Raw genomic sequence first — 22,751 nt, 5'->3', positions numbered from 1 at the left:
CAGAGCGAGACAGACAGACAGATAGACAGACAGAGAGACAGAGAGAGAGAGAGACAGAGAGAGAGACACACGGAGAGAGACAGAGACATAAGTAGAATATGAAGGGGGTGGGTTCAAGACCTGTGACGGTCAAGTCCACCACTCGGACAGGCTATTTAAATCCAGCACAGCAATGGAACACACCACACAGCCAGCACAGCTTTAGCCACACCTGGGCTATCCCAGCATGCTCTCCTTTGACTCGGAGTGGATGGCTGCTGTTGGCCTGGGTTAGGGGGTGTATACTGTACGAGGGGGAAGGAGGAACCGGGGGTGGAGGGAAGATTAGAGGGGTGTACTACAAGGGAGGAGGGGTGAGTGTAGTGAGGAGGAGGAGTGTAGAAATGAGAAGGCGCTGTGGCGGTAATTAAGTGTCCATGCTGAGACCTGGCGGGGGTTGCCATGTCCGCGGGCTATGCTAATGAGCGCGCCCTGTGGTCAGGGCTCCTGCCTTATTAGCGTGCGCCGCCGGACAATATGGTGGGAGAGACCTCAGCTAGCTCTATCCACCAGCAGGCTCACGTCGCTGTAAACCACTAACAGTTAGCGCTCCATCCCGGAGAGGAAGGTAATTCCATTCATTGGAACTTCAACAACAGACTTCCTTTTTTTCCTTCTCTTGCTCTGTCAGGATCTCTCCCTCTTCCTCTTCTCCTCAGTATTTCCCTCTCTCTCAGTTTGTCCTGTTGGAAAAAGACAGTGTGCTTGTGTGTGTGTGAGAGCGAGTGAAAAAAAACCCACACAGACTAAATATAACCAGCTGGTTGTGCCGGAACCGGCGGTTGTAAATTCAAAGCCCCTTCGTAGGACTTTATACGGGACATCAATCTGTTAAGTGGACATTTTCCCTCCTTTTCTTTTGGGGAAAAGGGTGAAATAATTGTTGGAGTGCATCTATCACGATACATCCCACTTTACAAAAGGCACCATGTCACTGACTGACTATTCAGCTGTTTGTCATAAATACTCCAAGGTTCATACACCGGTAATGCACCCGTGGGTTTCTCTGAGGTCGAGTCCAAAATGGCACCCTATTCCTTGTATAGTACACTGCTTTTATAGTGCACTCCATTTGACCAGAGCCCAAGGGGACTTGATCCATGTTGTGAGTGAGAGACTGGTCTGAGATCAGTGATTGAAAGAGATAAAGACTGAGATATTCAGCTCTCAGTACAGCTCACTGATCCAGGCTCAGAGGGATGGTGATGTGTGGGCAAACTCAAAAGGGTTCATGCCCTTTGGAGTTCTGGGAGCACCACCAGGCATTTGCCAGTTTAAAAATACAGCACTTAACTAGAACTGTGCTTTTAACAACCCGAGTTAGAAAGTAGCCTAGTAGCCCACACTCTAAATCATCTACACACCTATAGTAGGCTTATGTCCACACACAACTCTGTATATAACCCACTCTTAAACCACAAACCCATCCATCAACTTTTTCCATGTCAGAGCCAAAATGGATACTCCAGTTTCCAGTCTCTGACATAGATAACATGGGGGAAGTGGAAACTGGAAAACCCTTCGTTCATGGTGGCTCAGGAGCTAGCCTAGACCAGGGTTTCCCAAACTCTGTCCTGGGGCCGCCCTGGGTGCACGTTTTGGTTTTTGCCCTAGCAATACACAGCTGATTCAAATAACCAACTCATCATCAAGCTTAGATTATTTCAAATCGGCTGTGTAGTGCTTGCGCAAAAACCAAAACATGCACCCAGGGGGAGCCCCAGGACCGAGTTTGGGAAACCCTGGCCTAGATCACACTCTCATCCGGGGGTAGCTGCTAGCGTAAGCTACAGTGGGGAGAACAAGTATTTGATACACTGCCGATTTTGCAGGTTTTCCTACTTACAAAGCATGTAGAGGTCTGTAATTTTTATCATAGGTACACTTCAACTGTGAGAGACGGAATCCAGAAAATCACATTGTATGATTTTTAAGTAATTAATTTGCATTTTATTGCATGACATAAGTATTTGATCACCTACCAACCAGTAAGAATTCCATCTCTCACAGACCTGTTAGTTTTTCTTTAAGAAGCCCTCCTGTTCTCCACTCATTAACTGTATTAACTGCACCTGTTTGAACTTGTTACCTATATAAAAAGACACCTGTCCACACACTCAATCAAACAGATTCCAACCTCTCCACAATGGCCAAGACCAGAGAGCTGTGTAAGGACATCAGGGATAAAATTGTAGACCTGCACAAGGCTGGGATGGGCTACAGGACAATAGGCAAGCAGCTTGGTGAGAAGGCAACAATTGTTGGTGCAATTATTAGAAAATGGAAGAGGTTCAAGATGACAGTCAATCACCCTCGGTCTGGGGCTCCATGCAAGATCTCACCTCGTGGGGCATCAATGATCATGAGGAAGGTGAGAGATCAGCCCAGAACTACACGGCAGTCAATGGCTGGTCAATGACCTGAAGAGAGCTGGGACCAGTCTCAAAGAAAACCATTAGTAACACACTACGCCGTCATGGATTAAAATCCTGCAGCGCACGCAAGGTCCCCCTGCTCAAGCCAGTGCATGTCCAGGCCCGTCTGAAGTTTGCCAATGACTATCTGGATGATCCAGAGGAGGAATGGGAGAAGGTCATGTGGTCTGATAAGACAAAAATAGAGCTTTTTGGTCTAAACTCCACTCGCCGTGTTTGGAGGAAGAAGAAGGATGAGTACAACCCTAAGAACACCATCCCAACCGTGAAGCATGGAGGTGGAAACATCATTCTTTGGGGATGCTTTCTGCAAAGGGGACAGGACGACTGCACCGTATTGAGGGGAGGATGGATGGGGCCATGTATCGCGAGATCTTGGCCAACAACCTCCTTCCCTCAGAAAGAGCATTGAAGATGGGTCGTGGCTGGGTCTTCCAGCATGACAACGACCCGAAACACAAAGCCAGGGCAACTAAGGAGTGGCTCCGTAAGAAGCATCTCAAGGTCCTGGAGTGGCCTAGCCAGTCTCCAGACCTGAACCCAATAGAAAATCTTTGGAGGGAGCTGAAAGTCTGTATTGCCCAGCGACAGCCCCGAAACCTGAAGGATCTGGAGAAGGTCTGTATGGAGGAGTGGGCCAAAATCCCTGCTGCAGTGTGTGCAAACCTGGTCAAGACCTACAGGAAACGTATGATCTCTGTAATTGCAAACAAAGATGTCTGTACCAAATATTAAGTTCTGCTTTTCTGATGTATCAAATACTTATGTCATGCAATAAAATGCAAATTAATTACTTACAAATCATACAATGTGATTTTCTGGATTTTTGTTTTAGATTCCGTCTCTCACAGTTGAAGTGTACCTATGATAAAAATTACAGACCTCTACATGCTTTGTAAGTAGGAAAACCCGCAAAATCGGCAGTGTATCAAATACTTGTTCTCCCCACTGTATATACACTATACAGCAACTCAATTCAGCTACAGGCCAATTATTGTCATAGCGAATAGTCAGGGGGCCGAAAATAATTATAATAATTTGTACACTGCAAATTGACCACAACTAATCCCAAAAAGAGATTGTATTGGAAAATAACAATCATTTCATACCTTGATTACAGACACAATCACATATGTATTTTTCTATGTGGGAATACTTCGAAACAGATTTCCTAAATTAAACTAATATTTAGCGGAATTCCTGCCTATTTTACAGCCCCCCAAAAAATCGGCCTGGTTTTGGCCTGTGGGCCGCCTGTTGCCAACCCCTGCTATACAGTAATGACTGTGGTTCGGTTCTGTCCGTCGAATTGAAATGTAGTGCAGCATATTACCATCTGTGTACTGTTGGCCTTGGCCCCGGCAGTTTGTGGGTACTTCGGGCCTCGTGCCAGAGGTGAAAGAGGAAGGAGAAGTGTTCTTGGAAGAGAATGAGTCGACTCCAGGCCCCCAGACCTCTGAAATTCCTCAGCGCAGATGGAGCGCCCTTTGCACCCGCGTTTATTTTTCCCGTCCATTTTTAGAATGTAGATTTTTTCACGTTACAGAAACAACACATGCCCATAATCTTAGATGTGTCAAAACTCCTCACAGAGCACAAAAAAAACTACCGCCAGGGAGACACACACACATACACTTTCACTACAGAAATAGGCTACTCAGTTCTCACCGAGTGCCTGTAATTGCAATTAACAGGGTATTTCTTAATTTACCATTCAGCCCAGGGTCTAAAATTAACACCCGCCACCTGCCAAATGCGGGTAGATTTTGGCATTGACGGGTAAGATGTCTATTTCACCAGCCACGTTGGCGGGTGGTCAGGGCTCCACAGTGCGGGCATTTCACTCGCATTTGTGAATAAAAACAGTCATGTATGATCACATTTAGAGTAAAATGAATGCTGCAGTAGCTGTTTTCAAAGTATTTCTGCAGTCTTGTTTCAAAGCTGGTAAATTAATATCGTACAAAGTCAAAGAACTACAGTATATAGCCTATTCCCGCCCTTAAAGGGACAGGTGAAATGTTTTGTCTCATCTGTGATATTCTGGTGACTCGGGTCACAGAAAATATATATTTTGGGGATATTTTGGCTGGTAAAAAACCTGAGTGGCTGGTAGATTTTTTATATCTACCTGCCACAGTGGCTGGTGGACCAAAAAGTTAATTTTATACCCTGATTCAGCCTAAACATTACCATGGTGAACGATAACAAGTAGCAGTAGTACACAGTGGAAGCTATAAGACGAGGATACATTATGACGCTTAATACCACATTTGCATTATTTTCAGAATAGTGAAAAGGTCACAAGGACAGTTGATAGGATACAGTTGTCATAGAAACTACAACCACTGAAAAGAGGTCAGGGCTGGGTTTCCCAAAAGCGTCGTAGCACTAAGAAACTAAATGGACAAAAGATTATCTTAGTGCTACGATGCTTTTCTGAAACCCAGCCCAGGTAGGCTACATTGACTAGGCTATACTTTTAATGCCACTTGCATATTTGGTAGATAGCCCATTTTGATATAGGCCAGTCCTAGGTTACTACACTCAGGTGAAAACAACAGTTTCAGTGTCCTACAGTCCAAAGTTGCTTCAGATTTGGCAACCACCACAAAGCCAGGCCTATTTCGCAGAGGTTGGCGGACAACTAGCTTTTAAATGTAAATCAATGGGAATAATTCTGTCTCATTACAGCCATGTCGCAGTGCTAAGAATTAATGTCAATAATACACCGACATTCCCTTAGCATCCTCACTATTATTATTATTATTATTATTATTATGTCACTATGTCACCAATCATAGATACTAGTACGTATGTAGGCTATGTAGACTAATGGAGTACAGTTAGAGCTGTGGAGGTCATGACATTTGGTCAGACGGTTATTGTCATGCAAATGATGTCGGTATCACGGTAATTGACCTAAATTACCATAAACACATTTAGCATCTCCAGGCCTCCATACAAGCCGCTGGTGTGCGCCTTTGGAACATCTACATTTAAAAAAGTCTCATAAATCCATTTAATATACACCACACACTCCCTTCCGGAGTGAGTGCGCATATGAAGTGGCAATGTTGAGCATAAAAATGATCATTTAAAACAGGTCCTATATGCTAGATTTAGAGTTATTTCGCAACTTTAGTTAGTCCTGTGTAGCTCAGTTGGTAGCGCATGGCGTTTGGATCTGGGTCTGAATACTTTCCGAATGCACTGTATTTGTATTTCTTAATTTAGATTTTTTTCTGGATTATGTGTGTATTTTTTACTTTTATTATTATTATTATTATTATTATTATTATTATTATTGCTAGGTATTACTACACTGTTGGTGCTAGAAACACAAGCATTTCACTGCACCTGCGATAACATCTGCAATTAACCAAAATATTTTGTTTATATATATACAGTTGGGAAAAAAAGTATTTAGTCAGCCACCAATTGTGCAACTTCTCCCACTTAAAAAGATGAGGCCATATTTTTTATTTTTACCACTTTTTCTCCCCAATTTCGTGGTATCCATATATAGGCATATGGGCTCATATATAGGCCTATGCATATTCATAAACTTTAATACGCGTATGGGTGTTTTGAATTAATCATCAACTTAAAGCGCTGTCCATTTAGTTGTGTTTGGCTTTGAAAACAACATCCACAACGACCATATTTTCCACTCAGTTTCAACCAGTTGTTGAACTTCTTTCTTCAAAAGCATGATACTGTTTTGATGATAGTGTTTAATGTGGTTAGAGGGACAATAGAGCGCTGAGTACCAGGCCATTAGCAACCTGACGGTCGTTAGTGAGCATGTCCAGAGTGGAATTTGACTGCGGTCATGACTCATGACTGCCGGTGTGGCGGTAATACGGTCACCACAACAGCCCTAAGCACAGTTCACTCACTGTGCCAAAAATACAGTAAAGTCTAAATTTAGGCTACAGTATGATATTGCTGTAGAGTTCCTATGTAGAGTATGTGAACACTTCATCACACTACAATTTAGGACTATAAATAATTACCGAAGGGGAACCTTGCCAGCATCCATCCCATAAATTTGGTATCAACAACATGACTTTGGGGGTAATTTGCCAAGACCTTCCTGTAGTAGATATGGGTGTCATGACACAACACTGTTCCAGAACAGAACAGATACAGCCCTGTGAATGGTAAAACAACAGGAGGACTGACGTCAAGACTAAGAGGTGGCTGTCACTAGTTACCATAATGTCAAAATTGGCTATATCATTTCATGAAAACAAACATTTGCTTTTTGGTCTTAATTTCAGGTTTGGGTTAGGCTTAAAGGTTAGCAGTGTGGTTAAGGTTAGGTTTAAAATCATATTTTAAGAAAATAAATTGTAGAAATAGGCAGGGTTTAGACATAATTATGACTTTGTGGCTGTGGTAACTAGTGATGACCCCTAAGAGGTGGGCTTACTGTAAGTAGCACAATGACGCTAACATAGCTAGCACCACTAGTACGTAGCATTCTGGCAAACACACTGAGGGGCAGGCTGCCCACTTAGACACAGAGAGGAGTGAGAGAGCAGAGCGCAGTGTGTGTGTGTATGGGAGGTGGGACATACTGTATGAGACAGGGGAGGCAGGGGGAGATGGAGAGGGGACACAAGGGGGAGGGGGGCGGTCCTCCAGCCAGCCAGCGTAAATCACATTGAGCCCACTGGCACAAGAACACGGTCGACCGGTCACACTACAGCAGCCAGTCACCCCCAGAGAGAGAGCGAAAGAGAGCGAGAGAAAGAGAGAGCGAGAGAAAGAGAGCGAGAGAAAGAGAGCGAGAGAAAGAGAGCGAGAGAAAGAGATGGTGGGTGGTTGTGAGAAAGTAAAGCTATGTGTGTTACTGACAACACTATGGGTGTAAGAGACAGTGTAAGAGAGAGACTATGTGTGTCTGTGTGTATGAGAGCTGGGGAGAGCGAGTGAGCATGGAGCAAAGAGCCCAGAGATAGAGACCTGGGGGGGCGAATGAATTGGGGAAAAAATATGGCTTTTTCTATGGTGGTATTGGGTTGACAGCAGTTTGGCAGAGGTGCCTGCGGCAGTGCCTGCCTGGATTCGAGCCTGTCACTCAGGACAGGGACACTAATCAGGATTGGTCCCGGTTCCTTCTTCCTCTTCCCTAGGAATAGAGGAGGAGGAGGGGGGAGTCAGAGACAGTTTGCGTCTATTAGAAAAAGGAGAGAAAAAAGAGGGAAGAATCGCAGTGGCACAGCAGGAGAGGCTAACCTTCATTTGCATGCAGGTCCAGGGGAGGAAGAGAGGAAGGGGGGGGTGTTTCTGTTTCCAATCTCCATGTTAAAACGCCTGGCCAGGGCAGCCAGTGGGAATGAAGAGGCATTGTTCGCCCTCCGCTGCTCGCCGTCACACCTAGGCTACATCCCAAATGGCACCCTATTCCATACATAGTGCACTACTTTTGGCCAGGGCCAGTAGGCTGTGTAGGGAATAGGGTGCCATTTGGAACACAGACCAATACCCATCTCGCTTTTTCCTCAAGCTATGAAAGACATGGCCTGCGTGGCAGATAATGTCGATCTCAATTCCTAACCTGAAATCTATACAGACCAGACATTGATGTACGTCTGTTGTTTGTCTTGTGTGCACCGCAACCATATCCATCCAGTCTTTTCTGGTTCCGTCTGCCTCCGTCATAACCAGGTTGTGACCTGAAAGATGCCGCATTCAAAGCTTTGTCATCGTCTTTCACCCGTGAGAGAGGCTGTTCTATGTGGCATAACGATCGCTATGACAACCATCACTTAAGCCCTCCGGGTACAGTGGGTTGGAAATGTCTTGTTTCTGAAGACCTCATCACTGACTGGGAGGGTCATCAAGGTCAATCCACTGGCTCTCACAAGAGATGCTACATGAGAACAACAAAATGTACATCCCCGCCAAAAAAGGAAGCGGTGGTTCCTGGCCAAAGGACCAGAAGGAGAGAGGAGGATAGGAACAAGAGGAGGGATGGATGGCTGGGATGCTTCCTTTGGCCCAGAGTTGACGAACACAAAGTCTGGCTGTGCGTGCCAAATAAGGTTTTTTTCAGGGAGGATTTGCTGCTAATCTAGAAAACCTTCTGGTAGGAAGTGTCAATACATCTGGTGCTGACCACTCCCCGTAGAGTACAGGGATTAATAACCTAGGCTGTGTCCCAAATGGCGCCCTATTCCTTATATAGCGCACTACTTTTGACCTGGGCCCATAGGGCTCTGGTCAAAAGTAGTGCACCATGTAGGGAATAGGGTGGCATTTGGGAATGCAGCCCTAGCAATCTGAACCAACAACTGACTGACTGTCCATTGAGAACACACTGGGAATCCAGGAACAGAAAGAGGCAATCACTGACTGATTCCTCCAACTAAACCCTTCTCATTATCAACTTAAAAGGTTTTTTAGACGCTATCCTGATTTCCAGATTATTTTTTTGCATTTTATCTTCATTTTGTTGATGATGAGTTATATCTGGCTAATAAGAATGTCTTAGGCATCATGATGAGTAATACTGGTCTAGTACTAGATGTCCAATAATGCAATTATCTCATTACCGTGACGAGGACTAATCAGATGCCATAATGCCCTTGTTTAGACAACAATGGGATGACGCTAGAGAACCTGAGCATCTCTACCTCAAGGTTACAGCTATTCATTCAGAAGACGTCGTAAAGTCATCATCTGCATTGTGCAAAATGGAAGGGCATTCTCCGCACGTGGCAGCCACAGAATCATCAGTGTCAGGTACTCACCTGTGTTTTAGCGTCGTAAATAACCTCCACTCGTCCCACCCGCCACTGACAATGGCTTTCACAGAGATGACTTCACGTCGATTAATTTAACTTATCTGGGCTGGAGTGGTGCTTTGTTTTAACACAGCCAAAATCTTCCTCTCTCTCTCTATCTGGATGTGATATATTGTTTCCCTTGAGAGCCTTTTATACCGTGTGGTCCCACTACTCTGCATCTGCCTGGCCTGACTGCCTCGGTCCCTCTGTCCTGCCTCGTTCGTTCCTGGCACTTTGAATCTCCCCTGGCAATAAAACTGCCCCCATCAAGGCCCCAAAGCCCCCCACAAAGCAGCCAGAGACAGCTGTTAGCCTGGCTAGTTAAACGCATTAGTGTGGCAGCCTCGCTCTTCGCTGCTCAATGTAACTGTACAGTACAGTGTTGTGGAAGGAGGTACTGACTAGACTTGGGCAGTATACCATATATACCGTATACCTGGGTATTTGGAAAAAGCCACGGGATGTTTTTTCCATACAGTCAAAAAGATTTCAACAAAGTTTTCAAATAAATGTGAATATTTGTAGCTACTTTTTAAGTTAATACCTGCAGTCAACTTGTGTAATACGTTAGGAGAAAAAGCACACTGCGTTCCTAATTTCACCTGTCACACTATTTTACATTTTGAAACAGTTCAGCCTGTCACGTGTTTGTAAATAGCACAACGGGAGAAAGTGGGAGCTGGTGAGTCTATATCTCTCGGCGAGTCTCTGGTCATGTCTACACTTGACACTTACATGCGACTTCTGCTATCAGAATACGAAGATCGCATTGAAAAGACAGGACTAGATGCACAAAAGTCGCTTTGTGGTCGGATTGTGTTCAGATCTGGCTGACCACTTCAGGAGGAGCGCGTGAGGAACATGTTTGCTGGACTCATAAATGCTAGCCAGCTAGCTAATGTTTAGAAAAACTATTAGAGTTATGCTAACCCATTTGCCATCTCTTTAGCATTGCTTGCTAGCTTGCTGACTAGCTACAGAGGTTAGCTGGCTAGTTTTCTACAGCTGTTAGCTACTGCCATCAGTTGTTGTTGTGTTATTATCATACTTTGCCTATTTCACCATTTGTAGAATGCATTCTGGCATTTGAATATAGCGCGGGAAAAGGGAATCCTTTTCCTGCCGTGTTTGAGAAGTAAAAGATCTCTTGGTGAGTTATCTGTACAGCTGCCATTTTGTCCCAGTGCTTCCTACTTGCGTTTTTTTTCCTCCTCCATTCTCCTCCAGGTACACATGCTGCTCTTCCTTCAAAAAAGCATGCATCACAACTTTGTTCATTTGCACAATTTCTCTTGTTCAGTTTCACATGTCCACACTCACCGAAAACAACATTTGGTAGCTACTAGCTATGATTGTATAACTTTATGAGCTGGATTTGCTTGTCTTTGCAATTAGTTTGTTCGTTTTCGCTTGTTAGCATTTAGCTAACAGCGTCTATGTGATTTCGATATAACTTGTGCTAATTCTGTTAGCATTCTGGTAATACATGCCCAATGGGCTTTTTTGTGTTTTTAGCGTCCCCTTGTGAGCTATACCGTAAATCCCAGGATGACAGAAGAAAGGTATGAAAATCTGGATACCACCCAAGCCTAGTACTGACTTCCAGACCAGAGAGGACAGAGTTTGCCTGGCTGCTGCTGCCAAAGGCTAACAAGAGCCAGGCAAGTGTGGGGGCCTCCTGGCCTCCCTTCCACCCACACAGGAAGTGAGGTCATCACACTCTCCGCCGTGCTAGAGTGCACTCCGTCAGGGCGACAAGATCAGCGTGTTGGCCAAGAGCCATTTTAAGCCCCCCCTAACAACAACATATATCAAGACAGTAGAGCTACATAAAATGATCATGTATTTCAAACCTGGCAACATAGAGAGTGGAGTACAGTTATTTGGTTTTAAAGGGCAACCAAGACTGGCCCCTTGGCAAGGGCCATCAAACGCAGTGACCGAATCAGTATCCATTATCTAAACTAAAAAGGCCTCCTCACCACCAAAGGAAAGACAAATCTATGCCAACCTAAGCAAAAAACCCTCCTCTGATTTCACGCACCAGTTAGACGCGTACCACATGCTCCAAAATCTCCCCACGCCTACAGCTATGGCTTTCTTCTCAGAGACAATTTAGGGGCGCTCTCTAATTCTCTGCGATGTAATTTCCATCTCTCTTTTAAGAGTGAAACGAGCCTCGATAATAAATCACATCCCTGTTTAGAAGCAGAGGCAGCAGTCTGGCACGACTGGCCGACTAGAGCTTCCTGCTCCCCAGACCTCCCTCCTCTCTCTCGTTCTCTATATCTCTCCATCCCTCACGCCTGTTAAAGCCCTGTCCTGCAGGGCCCTAGATGCACTTGTGTGGTACAACAACAGAGAAAACCGCCCAGAGCTCTTAGCAGCTTCCCCACCACCTCCAACACTCTCCCTCTCTCTTCCCCTCCCTCAGTCTTTCCCCAGCTGCACCAGCGAGCTGTTCGCCGTTCCTTATGAACTGCGGCCAACTGAGAGCCTGTGCTACACTCCTGTGAGATTGGTATTACTCAGTGCCGGGGCTACGCCGTAGCCAAAGGGCTGCTCTCCAAAGCTGTACATCTCCCGGTCGTGGCTTGTCAACACGGAGAAAATCGTTACCAAGGCTAAGGCACGCTGATGCACTTCCATTCCACACGGAGCAGTAGGAAGGGGGGAGGGGGTTTGGGGGTTGATTGAGACCAGGTAGGTACTGTGTGGAACAGATTGCTGGTAACTTTTGTGATGTATTTTTAGGCCTCCTAGTGGACATGGTGGACAGTTCATTCGTTCTGTTAATTAGGTCAATGCAAAATGAATGAAGATGTCGTTTGAGAGAGACCAGATCAAGTGTCATGGCTGACAATCAGGAGGGGAAGTCATCCCTGGATCTTTGTCAAGCAACCTCTCTAATTAGGCCTAACTGAATAAGTATTATGGGGGAAGGCAATGGGCATCCCTAAATAATTACTTTAGGAGATTTGCATATTATGCTTCCCTGAGTCCCTTTTGTTGGGCATGAAGAAATCCTAGATTAAATTACCTGCTTAGCACCTATGGTGAGTTTGACACTTGATGAAAAGTGTGCCCAAAACAGAGTTAATTACTCACAAGTAGCCCCCTGAAGTTATTGTGAAGCGAGTTGCTTATCAGACACGTTTTTGTAATTAGTCAGGGCATTGGAAATTCTCAGTGGATGCTAGGCTTGAGCGATATACCATTTATACCGTATACTAGGGTATTTTGAAATACCGCCGTATGATTTTCAATACCGTAAAAACATATAAAATTAGATATATATTTTGTATTTTATTTAAAATGTTTTGGGGATGGGGATGCTACGCCACTTCTTATAACGATAAGTTAAATATACGCTGAACAAAAATATAAAAACGCAACATGTAAAGTGTTGGTCCCATGCTTCATGAGCTGAAATAAAAAAAATCCCAGAAATGTTCCATATGCACAAAATGCTTCTTTCTCTCAAATTTTGTGCACAAATTTGTTTACATCCCTGTTAGTGAGCATTTTTCCTTTGCCAAGATAATCCATCCACCTGACAGGTGGCATATCAAGAAGCTGATTAAACAGCATAATCATTGCATAGGTACACCTTGTGCTGGGGACAATAAAATGCCACTTTAAAATGTGCGGTTTTGTCACACAACACAATGCCACAGATGTCTCAAGTTTTGTGGGAGCGTGCAATTGGCATGCTGACTGCAGGAATATCCACCAGAGCTGTTGCCAGATTAATGTTAATTTCTCTACCATAAGCTGCCTCCAACATTGTTTTAGAGAATTTGGCAGTACGTCCAACAGGCCTCACAACCACAGATCACGTGTAACCACACCAGCCCAGGACCTCCACCTCCGGCTTCTTCACCTGTGGGATCATCTGAGGGCGGGTGGAGGGGTGCTGAGGAGTATTTATGTCTGTAATAAAGCCCTTTTGTTGAAAAAAACTCATTCTGATTGGCTAGGCCTGGCTCCCCAGTGGGTGGGCCTGGCTGCCAACTGGGTGGGCCTATGCCCCTCAAGGCCCACCCATGGCTGCACCCCTGCCCAGTCATGTGTGAAATCCATAGATTAGGTCCTAATGAATGTATTCCTTATATGAACTGTAACTCAGTAAAACCTTTGAAATTGTTCCATGTTGCATTTATATTTTTGTTCAGTATAGCTATAAGAAATATAAGCTGTGTCAAATAAATTATATCCAGCTCAGGGCTCCAGCTATGCATTTGGTTTGCTAACTAAGTGGCTAGATGTCAAGATAAAGCTTATTGGTTACAACAGAGACCTTCAATGCCCTCCTGGATAAAGATCCCTGTTGCTTAAATTGTTTTGTGCATTAAAAAAAAGATATTTTGACTCAGTAATGGTTGGTACAGAAACAGTATGACGGTATGAAAATCTGGATACCGCCCAACCCTAGTGGATGCCCATTGGAATCCTGACAACAACACCTGTAGGCCTTGGTATTGTCAGCCAGCCTACCTGTTTGATGCAGCTAGCAACAACACATTTCAAATGTGTATTGATCAAACCCCAGAAGCTTCTCTGGAACAAGGCCCATTATAAAGTTAACTTACCCCACCAACTTTCATTTAAAATCAACCGCTGTAGCGGCCTCCCAATTACAATCCATTCAATTCTCCATCAAGTCATGGAGAGACTGAATGGGGCCAGTTTTAGGCCTACCCACTGAATCTGAATGGTGTTGAACGCGGCGGGTCTCAAACTCCCCTCTATGTAAGCGTATGCTGAAGGAAGCTTCCCACCACCTTCCTCCTGCCCTTTAATTCATTTCTAAGTGAAAGCCGGTGTATCATTATTCGCTTCAGCTCCAGTCGGCCGACACCGCGGTCCATGAGAGAGCCCGAGCCACATCAAGTTGAGGGGTGGTGGGGGGTGGAAAGTGGCGGAGGGGGATTCTTGGCAAAAAATTCCCCACAAATTTGATGCCAAGAGCAAAATGGAAACCTCCCCTCATTTTCCTTTCCCCTTAATCCAATGTTTTCAAGCCCCGGCCCCGCCAAGGTCATTATAATCATAGAAAGTGGAAGGGCGCCAGTGACCCGCCATTACAGTAAGGTACAGAACCACCCAGCCATTGGCTGGTGGTGAGGAGGAAAGGAAAAGAGCACCCGGTCGGTCAATGGCGGTAGAGGCAGGGGCTAAAATCCCTCCATTTCAAATGCAGATAACCTGAGGAACCAGCAGAGGAGACAGGGAGAGGAGAAAATGTCTCCCTCTCTCGCTCTCCCAGTGCCCCTGACCTTTTGCCATTCATGATCGGGTCTCTCTCTCGTATATTTTTAGCTTACAATTCGTATCCATATCTTGATTTAAGCCTACTTCAACATTTATTCAGGAGATAGGCCCTATAGCCTAAAGCTACTTCAGAGTGGTTGCGAAATTATCAACAGTTGGGAGAGGTTTTGGAAGTAATATTTGGTGACATAACATAAGTATGACCAATGACCTAGAAACCTCTGTGCCTGAAAGAATGATGCTTGCGTTGACGATATTTCAAAACCAACCTCTAGCATGATCTACACTTGTAAATAAAAGGGTACTACTTTTAAAACGTACAAATCTAAAATCTCTATGCCTTATCAAAGTGATAATTTTAGCGTCAATATTTACAGTAAGTAATCGGCCAATAGAATTAAACATACATAATCATGCACGTACCAAAATCATAAAGAATGGCCCTTTTCATTGTGGCGCCAAAGGTCATGTTTACTTGTCTGAGTGAGGGCGCTGTACTGTACTGTGACCTCCACGGCCAGCTTGTGAGTGTGTGTACGTGTGTGTCCTCTCTCACACGCCATGTATGCTAATATACACAGCATGATGCCTGGCCTGCACAGTGCACACAGCAGAGTACACAGCCCCAAATATCTAGACCTGCATGTGTCTGGGCTAAGATAAAGCACCTTTAGCAGTTTAAAGGCAGTGTGTTATTGTGCCCTTTTCACCACAGGGCCTCAGTACAGATGAAGACATCTGAACTTCAATATTGTGCTTGTTCCTGGCAAGTGACCAATCGGTGTAGGTGTTGTTGGTTGAACAATGAAAACAAACAGACAGTCGGCCAATGAGGTGAAGTGGCACTGACTTCCAGTCAGTGTGGGAGGAAAACCTATATAACATAAATAAAGTTTGTCCTGTATCAGTTTTGTGATTGAATGGAGGGAAAGTAAAATATTGGCCACAACTTCTTAAAGAGAAAAGGATTTATTTTATTGAAAGGATAGATGGAGACCTAAAAGTAGTCATTTCATCCATATCAGGTAAATAATTTGTTATTATATGAAATCCTGTAATGAATGCATAAAATAGGCTATCTGTCCAGTCTTGTTCCATTACATGATGTCTATTACATTACCTAACCCAGGGGTGTCAAACTCATTCCATGGAGGGCCTAATGTCTGCTGGTTTTTGTTTTTTCCTTTCAATTAAGACCTAGACAACCAGGTGAGGGGAGTTCCTTACTAATCAGTGACCTTAATTAATCAATCAAGTACAAAGGAGGAGCGACAACCAGCAGACACTCGGCCCTCCGTGGAATGAGTTTGACACGTGACCTAACCCATATAATAGAACAAAATAGTTGGAGGCCCAGTGTACTGTATGGTGTGTCAGTCAGTGGAGGCTGGTGGGAGGAGCTATAGGAGGACGGGTTCATTGTAATGGCTGTAATGGAATAAATGGAACGGTATCAAACACATCAGGAAACAACGTTTGACCATTATTTATTCCATTGCAGCCATTACAATGAGCCTGTCCTCCTATAGGTCCTCCCACCAGCCTCCACTGGTGTCAGTATAGGCTACAGAGCATGACCTGCTCTGTCCAGTCGCGTTTGTAGGTACGCACATTCTCTGTCAGTAACATGTGAGTGAGAGCTTACTGTCCAAATATCACTCTCTCACTACTGCTCTCTCTCTCACCCAGCCCCCCTACACAATTTCCCAAGTTCAACTCTGGGTCAAACACCTGAATGCTGTATCAGTGGATGAGGAGAGAATGGTCTTATTTTGGGGATGTTTCGTGACGCTGGGACTGGATATGTGGACATTTGTAGTAGCCTAAATACTCACACGTGGAAAGAGTGGACACGAATAGCTCACACTATGGCACAGCAAATGCTAAATTGATATTTACTGCACTGTATTCAAATGTTGTATACTTTATACAACAAAGTATACAAATTCAATTTTGATCACAGCTGGTAATAGCGCTGAATGGTTGCATTGTTTGACATTTAAAATATATGTGTCATTATGGTACATTCATTAAGTCATCATTGATTTATGAGATTAATCACATTTGCATACCAATATAACTCATTAAGCCGTGTTCTTATGCATGTCTTCAGTACATTGCACTACAGCAGGGGAAATTGCCACTAAGCCAATTCCTCTGATAATTTGATCCACACATTCTACCTAGAAGTCATCCTCTAGCGGCCGAGGTGTGTCATTGCAGCTTTTCATTACTGGACTGATAAAAGCACAATCTAAACATCCAAGCTACACAGGGTCAAATGAACAATATATATATATATATATACATAAATCGCACATTCTGATGTACATTCGGAGTAACGACATAACGGGAAATGGGGAAAGTGCCATTTCGCGTCTCTAGCCCGCATTATTGATCGTAGTCTGTCTGCAATGAATGGCTGCAAAGGGAAGGAAAAAAAACTGAACTTCAGGTGACCGACCATGGCTTTGACATAGCCTGCATACAGACATGAACCTCGCTGAACTGGGCGGAAGAAAATACCTCCGCTTCAAAATAAATCTCTCCAGACTTTCAAGAACTCGACGTAAAAACAGAGCGAGCGCCTACGGAGGGAACCAGTACACCCGTTTTTGAGTGGTGAGAGAGAAAGTTAGACGTTTATATTAACAGAAATGTGAAGTTAGCTACCGAGCGTTGTTAGATAGCGCTATTGCTAGGAACACTGAGGCATGGTTAGCCCGGAGTCTGGCTTGTCTGATCCGACTGACCCTTCATTTTATTGCGGCCAGATTCTCAGATCCTCCCCTTTCTCCCCCGAAAGAGACTCGCTCGCACAGACAGATAAACGAAAACGCTCAGACATTATACCATATACAACCGATACACAAGCTATCTGACCGCAACCTTTAGGGGAAAGGGGACCTTTATCGATTATACTCGATTAAAGCCACGTACAGCTTATGCACTCGCTGGCTAGCTAACGTTACTCATCGCCAACAACATGGCTGCCTAGCTCAGACCTAAAAAAGGAGAAATAACCTACGCCGTGTCTTTGTCTGTTTCACCTCTTTAACCCTAAACTACTGCGCAAAACACACGAAGACCCATTAAAATTGCACAAAACCAGCAAACGACTTACGTGAAGGCAGGCGTTTGGGTTGCTCCTGCTTCCTCCTTGGCATTTTCCCCCTTTTTATCACATTCTCCTCCTTGTTTTAGGGATAAGAAGAAAAAAGGTTTTTTCCCATTGAGATTGTAGGCGAGAGTGATGGCAGGGACTGTATACCTGGCTTGTCCTCGCGGTTTAAAGTGTATTGTTGGGTACAGGACCACAGGAGGAGGAGGAGGGTGCTGTTGTTGTTGCCGTGTCTTGACTATGGCTGCTCTCTGTGTAAGTGTGTCTCCGAGCCTAACTAACACTAATGCAGGGATCAAAGGGCAGCAACAGCAGAGCAGACACGCTCGCACACACACGCTAGAGGAGCTCGCCCGCGAGAGCAGCGTAGAAACGGACAAGGTGCCCCCAAGCTTACAGGGTGTATTGCTGACTGCAAAACCCCTACGTATTTTAAACATTTATTTGATAAAAACGTGTATAAATAATAAATAAGGCAAAGTTAGCTTTATTTCATTGACAGACTGAAATACAGTATCAGTACAGTATTTTTCATATTGATTGCATTTTATTTTATATTTATATTACACAAACGTTAAAAATAAATATTAAAAATGTGAAATGTACATTTCCTGAATTAATTAAATTATTGATTGAATAATCATTCAGAAGCCCAATGGGAATCCCCAGTTTCCCAAAATAAATATAATAATTATGATTAAATTGCATGAAACATACATTTGAAATGAACCCTTTCATTTTCACACTTGCATAACCTCCATATTCATTAGGCTACAGATGCACACATTTCATTTCTTGCTATTGTATTTTTTTCCCCAATGCCATATGTCACATGAACTGTAAATAACTGGTGCTATAAGGTAGCTTAGTGGTTAAGAGCATGTGCCAGTAACCGAAAGGTCGCTGGTTCTAATCCCCGAGCCGACTAGGTGAAAAATCAGTCAATGTGCCCTTGAGCAAGGCACTTAACCCTAATTGCTCCTGTAAGTCGCTCTGGATAAGAGCGTCTGCTAAATGACTCAAATGTAAATGTATAACTTCCCCTGGTCTCAACAACAACTCCTTCCTCTGTGGAAAAAAGAAGTAGCTAAGGTAGAAAACAACACTTTATTGCATTTCCATGTTGTGTTTTGTGTCACATTGTACATGTAATAACAATGGCGTTTACCAAAGATTTGAGTTCACCCCCAATTCATCCCTCTGTAAATCATGTAATCTAAACTACAACAACAACCTGTGTTACCCTTCATTTGTTGCATTTCCACGTCGGGTCATATCATATACATTTAATTACAACGTTGTTGATTAAAACTGACATAAAAAATCTAAATCTCCATTCCTCTCCCTCGCGGTGGTGGCGTTGAGTTTTTCACAGCGCAGCCTGTCCCGTCTCTCTTCCTGCTGCTGGACTCCTGCAGGCTGTGTTCACTTGGCCCGGCACATTCTTTCACACCTCTCAGTGTGTGAGGAGAGCTGTGTCTTCATCCCTCCATCCCTTGCCACCTCCTCCCTCTGAGAGAATAGTCCTAAATGGCACCCTATTCCCTATAGAGTGCACTACTTTTGACCAGAGCCAATAGGGCTCATATGGCTCTGGTCAAAAAGTAGTGCACTCTATAGGGAACAGGGTGCCATTTGGGATGCAGATTATGAGAGGCGCAGGAGGCTCGTTACCGTGGCAATTAGCAGAAGCCCAAATTAGCCCTCCTGGCTGGACTGCCTGTATCATGTCCACAGGTGACACGGCCGCTTTGCATTTTTCTAATTAGGAAAGAGCACAACATGATTAAAATGTCTATTATCTATCATAAAGGTCCAGAGAGAAGCTGGACAAGTTCTAGTCAAGTAACAGTAATCAGTAGACATATGTAGAGAACACATGCAAGTCACATGACCACATTAGAACTACAAGAAAGAGGCCTAAGGATATATACTCTATTGTGAATCTATTGTGAATTTTTTTTTTTACAAATCTGTTTTTTTTGTCACATACACTGGATAGGTGCAGTGACGTGTTGTTTTACAGGGTCAGCCTTAGTAGCACGGTCACCCCTGGAGCAAATTAGGGTTAAGTGCCTTGCTCAAGGGCACATCGGCAGGTTTTCCACCTTGTCACCTCGGGTATTCAAACCAGCGACCTTTCTGTTACTGGCCCAAACGCTCTAACCGCTAGGCTACCCGCCGCCTTATCTGCCATGCAGTGTATGTATAGGCCGAACGTCACATATGGAAACGTGTGTTATTGTATAGAAGGTTCTGTTGAGGAAATCCAAGGTTAGTGAGCATTCACTGTACATAGTGCATGTGCATGGCAGTAGGTTGAACTCTGGTGTACCTCCAGCCTCTCCACTCCTGTGTTGTGTTGAAAGGGACTAAACCATACGGTGTCTGACACCAGTACAGGCGCAGGCATGTGTGAATATCTGTCTTTGTGTATGTGGGTGGGTGTGTGTGGACAGCTGGGGTGTGTGCCTCACCTGCACCAGCAACTGAGCACTCCTAACAGGGGACCAGGTGCTGTGTTGACTGCCCACCCCTCCAACCCTCCCTCCAACCCTCCCTCCACCCACGACCAGCATGGTCACAGCATAGTTGGAAACGAGGGGTTTCATGTTCATCGTTGTTTCCATCCAATTCATTCTCTATATTTACATTCTGTACAGTCAGTCTGAAGACAAATCATTTCATTTCCTGCTGTTGCGAATATACTGCATGTAATTACATATTCAAACATGAAAACATACTTTATATCTATACCATAAAACATGAAATATACTTTGGTAGCCTTTAGCCTATATCTTATCGAGCAATCTGTTAGACATCTGTGAATGTCGTGATTACAAAGTTTACAGATAATACTCCTGATGAACTAGTGAAACTAAGCCTTCTTTGACAATTACATATTCATCCAGATCATTTTACGCAATAAACTCATGAGAGAGAAAGAGAGATACAGAGAGGAAGAGAGAGAGTGTGGCTGGCCGCAGTCATGTTTTTATTCTCTGAGTAGAGTTTGGTCACCATGGCGAGGTCACAGTCTGTTCTCTGACCCCAACAATGCCAGGCCCCTGAGGTAATGCTGGCAACAAGACAATCCGCTGATAGTAGCCATGGCAACGCCAGCATGACCTCACTCAGGGTTGCACCTAAAGGTCAAAGCTCTGACATCGTGCTCTATCAACGGTTCCGCAATCTATGTCAAATGTCTAAGTTAGAAAAACAACAGAGTAGGGAAAGTGAATCAATCAAAAGTGGCTTTTGAACTTCATTAGTATAAGTGTTATTCATAATCACTTTTCTAATTACTTGGGAATCTATTGGTGGGCACAAAATACATTTGCCACATCTAGGCCGCAGTCAGTACTGTCCATTAATTTACATACATACATAAATATTACATAGTGCCCAAACTCAATACAACTCAACCAGGGAGGCCTCATCACACCTGTCACAGATAATATCCTTCATCCTATTTCTGCCTATAGAATAATAATATATCATAATATGTAATATAAGTAGCACAGTTTGTAGGAAATAAAATCCCCTTAGCTAATTATATTTCATTTAGCTTTACTGATAACTGCCGTTGTTCCGCTGCTTTTAAAAACAGCTAATTTTGTCAGTTGGCATTAATACGACTTATTAAAATGCTTCCCTGCAGCGGCGTGGCAGTTAGCGAAACGGAAATTTCAGGTGCTTCAGCGGAGGATAGAAGGATGGAGGGAGGTGGGTGCCTGAGCCTGGCTTCTCCACTTTCTGCTCTCTCTCTCTCTATTCGTACCGTCCCGTGTGGCCTGGGCTAGGCTTGCTATATCTCTAGGCTAGGCTAACACTGGTGGGGTAAACAGCAACATCTGTCCCCTGTCCAGCCGCGACTGTCGCAAGGTGGCTGGTGCCAGTGTTGTCCGGTATATGCCACCTGTCCCCCCGACACACACAGGCACACACCCCTCACACCAGGAAGGTCACCCGTGATACAAGTCAGTATTCAACGTCCATCCATGTCTGAGGACGTCTGGAGATGACTTGGAAACCGGCCACTAGGGGTAACAGTGAGCACTGTTACCTTCAAATAGGTTTTGGTTTTGCTAGGGCGTTGTGGACAGGGATGGTGGATGGGCGTAAGCATCCAAAGGTTGCATGTTCGAATCCAGCTATAGAAAGTTGGTTTTGATATTCTTGTTTTAAGCCTATCCCAAACCTTAACCCTTACCTTAACCATTCGGAGTTAATGCCTAACCTTAAGAATTCTGAGTTAATGCCTAAACTTACATTTGTTTGGAACAACTTCCACATTTTTCATTTGAGAAACATGGATGAACGTGTAATTCTGACGTGAGGCTGTAAGAGCTTGTAGCTCACACACCCCTCCCCTCCTGCTCACCCCAACTACTCCATATACCCCAACTAACCCCTTCTTAACTACCATTTCCCCCTTAACTATAGACTTAAGAAGAAAGTTAAGAAAAGTTGCTTTTCCTCAAAAAGGTTATTGGAAATTTTCTTGTGCTATTTCTTATGTTTCTCCTTAGTTAAGAATAATTAGATTGTTGAAAATAAAGTTATTGGAAATGTTCTTAATTCCAAGATAGCTAAACCCTTGTCTTAAACTCAGGGCGGTGAGAGAAAAAGCTCATGAAAGCAATTGAACATGTTTAATTCACTCACAAACTTAATCTGAAAGTTTCAGTATTGATTATTTTAAACCCAAGAACATGTTTTAAAACAGTAATCTCAGTAAGAAATATGCTAACATGATTGTCATTGCTAGCTAGATAATTAGCTAAAACTGTTGCCTAGCAACAAACATCTTAAGAAGATTTGTAAGAAGATATTTGAGAAGTTCGTAAGAATATCATTCAATCTTAAGATATTGTTGAGGAATTGCACTTACGAACTATCCTATGAACTCCTTTTTTTTTCTTTCTTAAGAAGCTTCTTAAGTTTTTGCGTAAGAAGTGTTTTGTGAATCTGGGCCCTGGTCCCCACAAGGATAGTAAAGCCAAACCACACACACACTGTCCATCATACACTCACAGACACACACACACACACTGTCCATCATACACTCACAGACACACA

At 43.9% G+C, this 22,751-nt stretch overlaps 1 protein-coding gene across 5 annotated transcripts in view; it reads right to left on the bottom strand.

The window, feature by feature from the left end:
* The window catches only part of znf827 (zinc finger protein 827), an 84,419-nt gene extending 66,389 nt beyond the window's left edge, over positions 1-18,030 (bottom strand). For all 5 annotated transcript variants that reach the window (XR_006657224.1, XM_041843282.2, XM_045206357.1 and 2 more), the window contains exon 1: positions 17,673-18,030. Coding sequence is in view for 4 of the 5 variants with exons in the window: in XM_041843282.2 (XP_041699216.2) it covers positions 17,673-17,715 (43 nt within the window). In the remaining variant the exon portion in view is untranslated. The remainder of the gene's footprint in view (positions 1-17,672) is intronic.
* Positions 18,031-22,751: the final 4,721 nt, after the last annotated feature.

Source organism: Coregonus clupeaformis, chromosome 22 (assembly GCF_020615455.1).
Source record: "Coregonus clupeaformis isolate EN_2021a chromosome 22, ASM2061545v1, whole genome shotgun sequence".
NCBI classification, from domain to species: Eukaryota; Metazoa; Chordata; class Actinopteri; order Salmoniformes; family Salmonidae; genus Coregonus; species Coregonus clupeaformis.
Note: the sequence above shows the minus strand (reverse complement) of the source record. Positions and strands in the feature narration are given on the sequence as shown.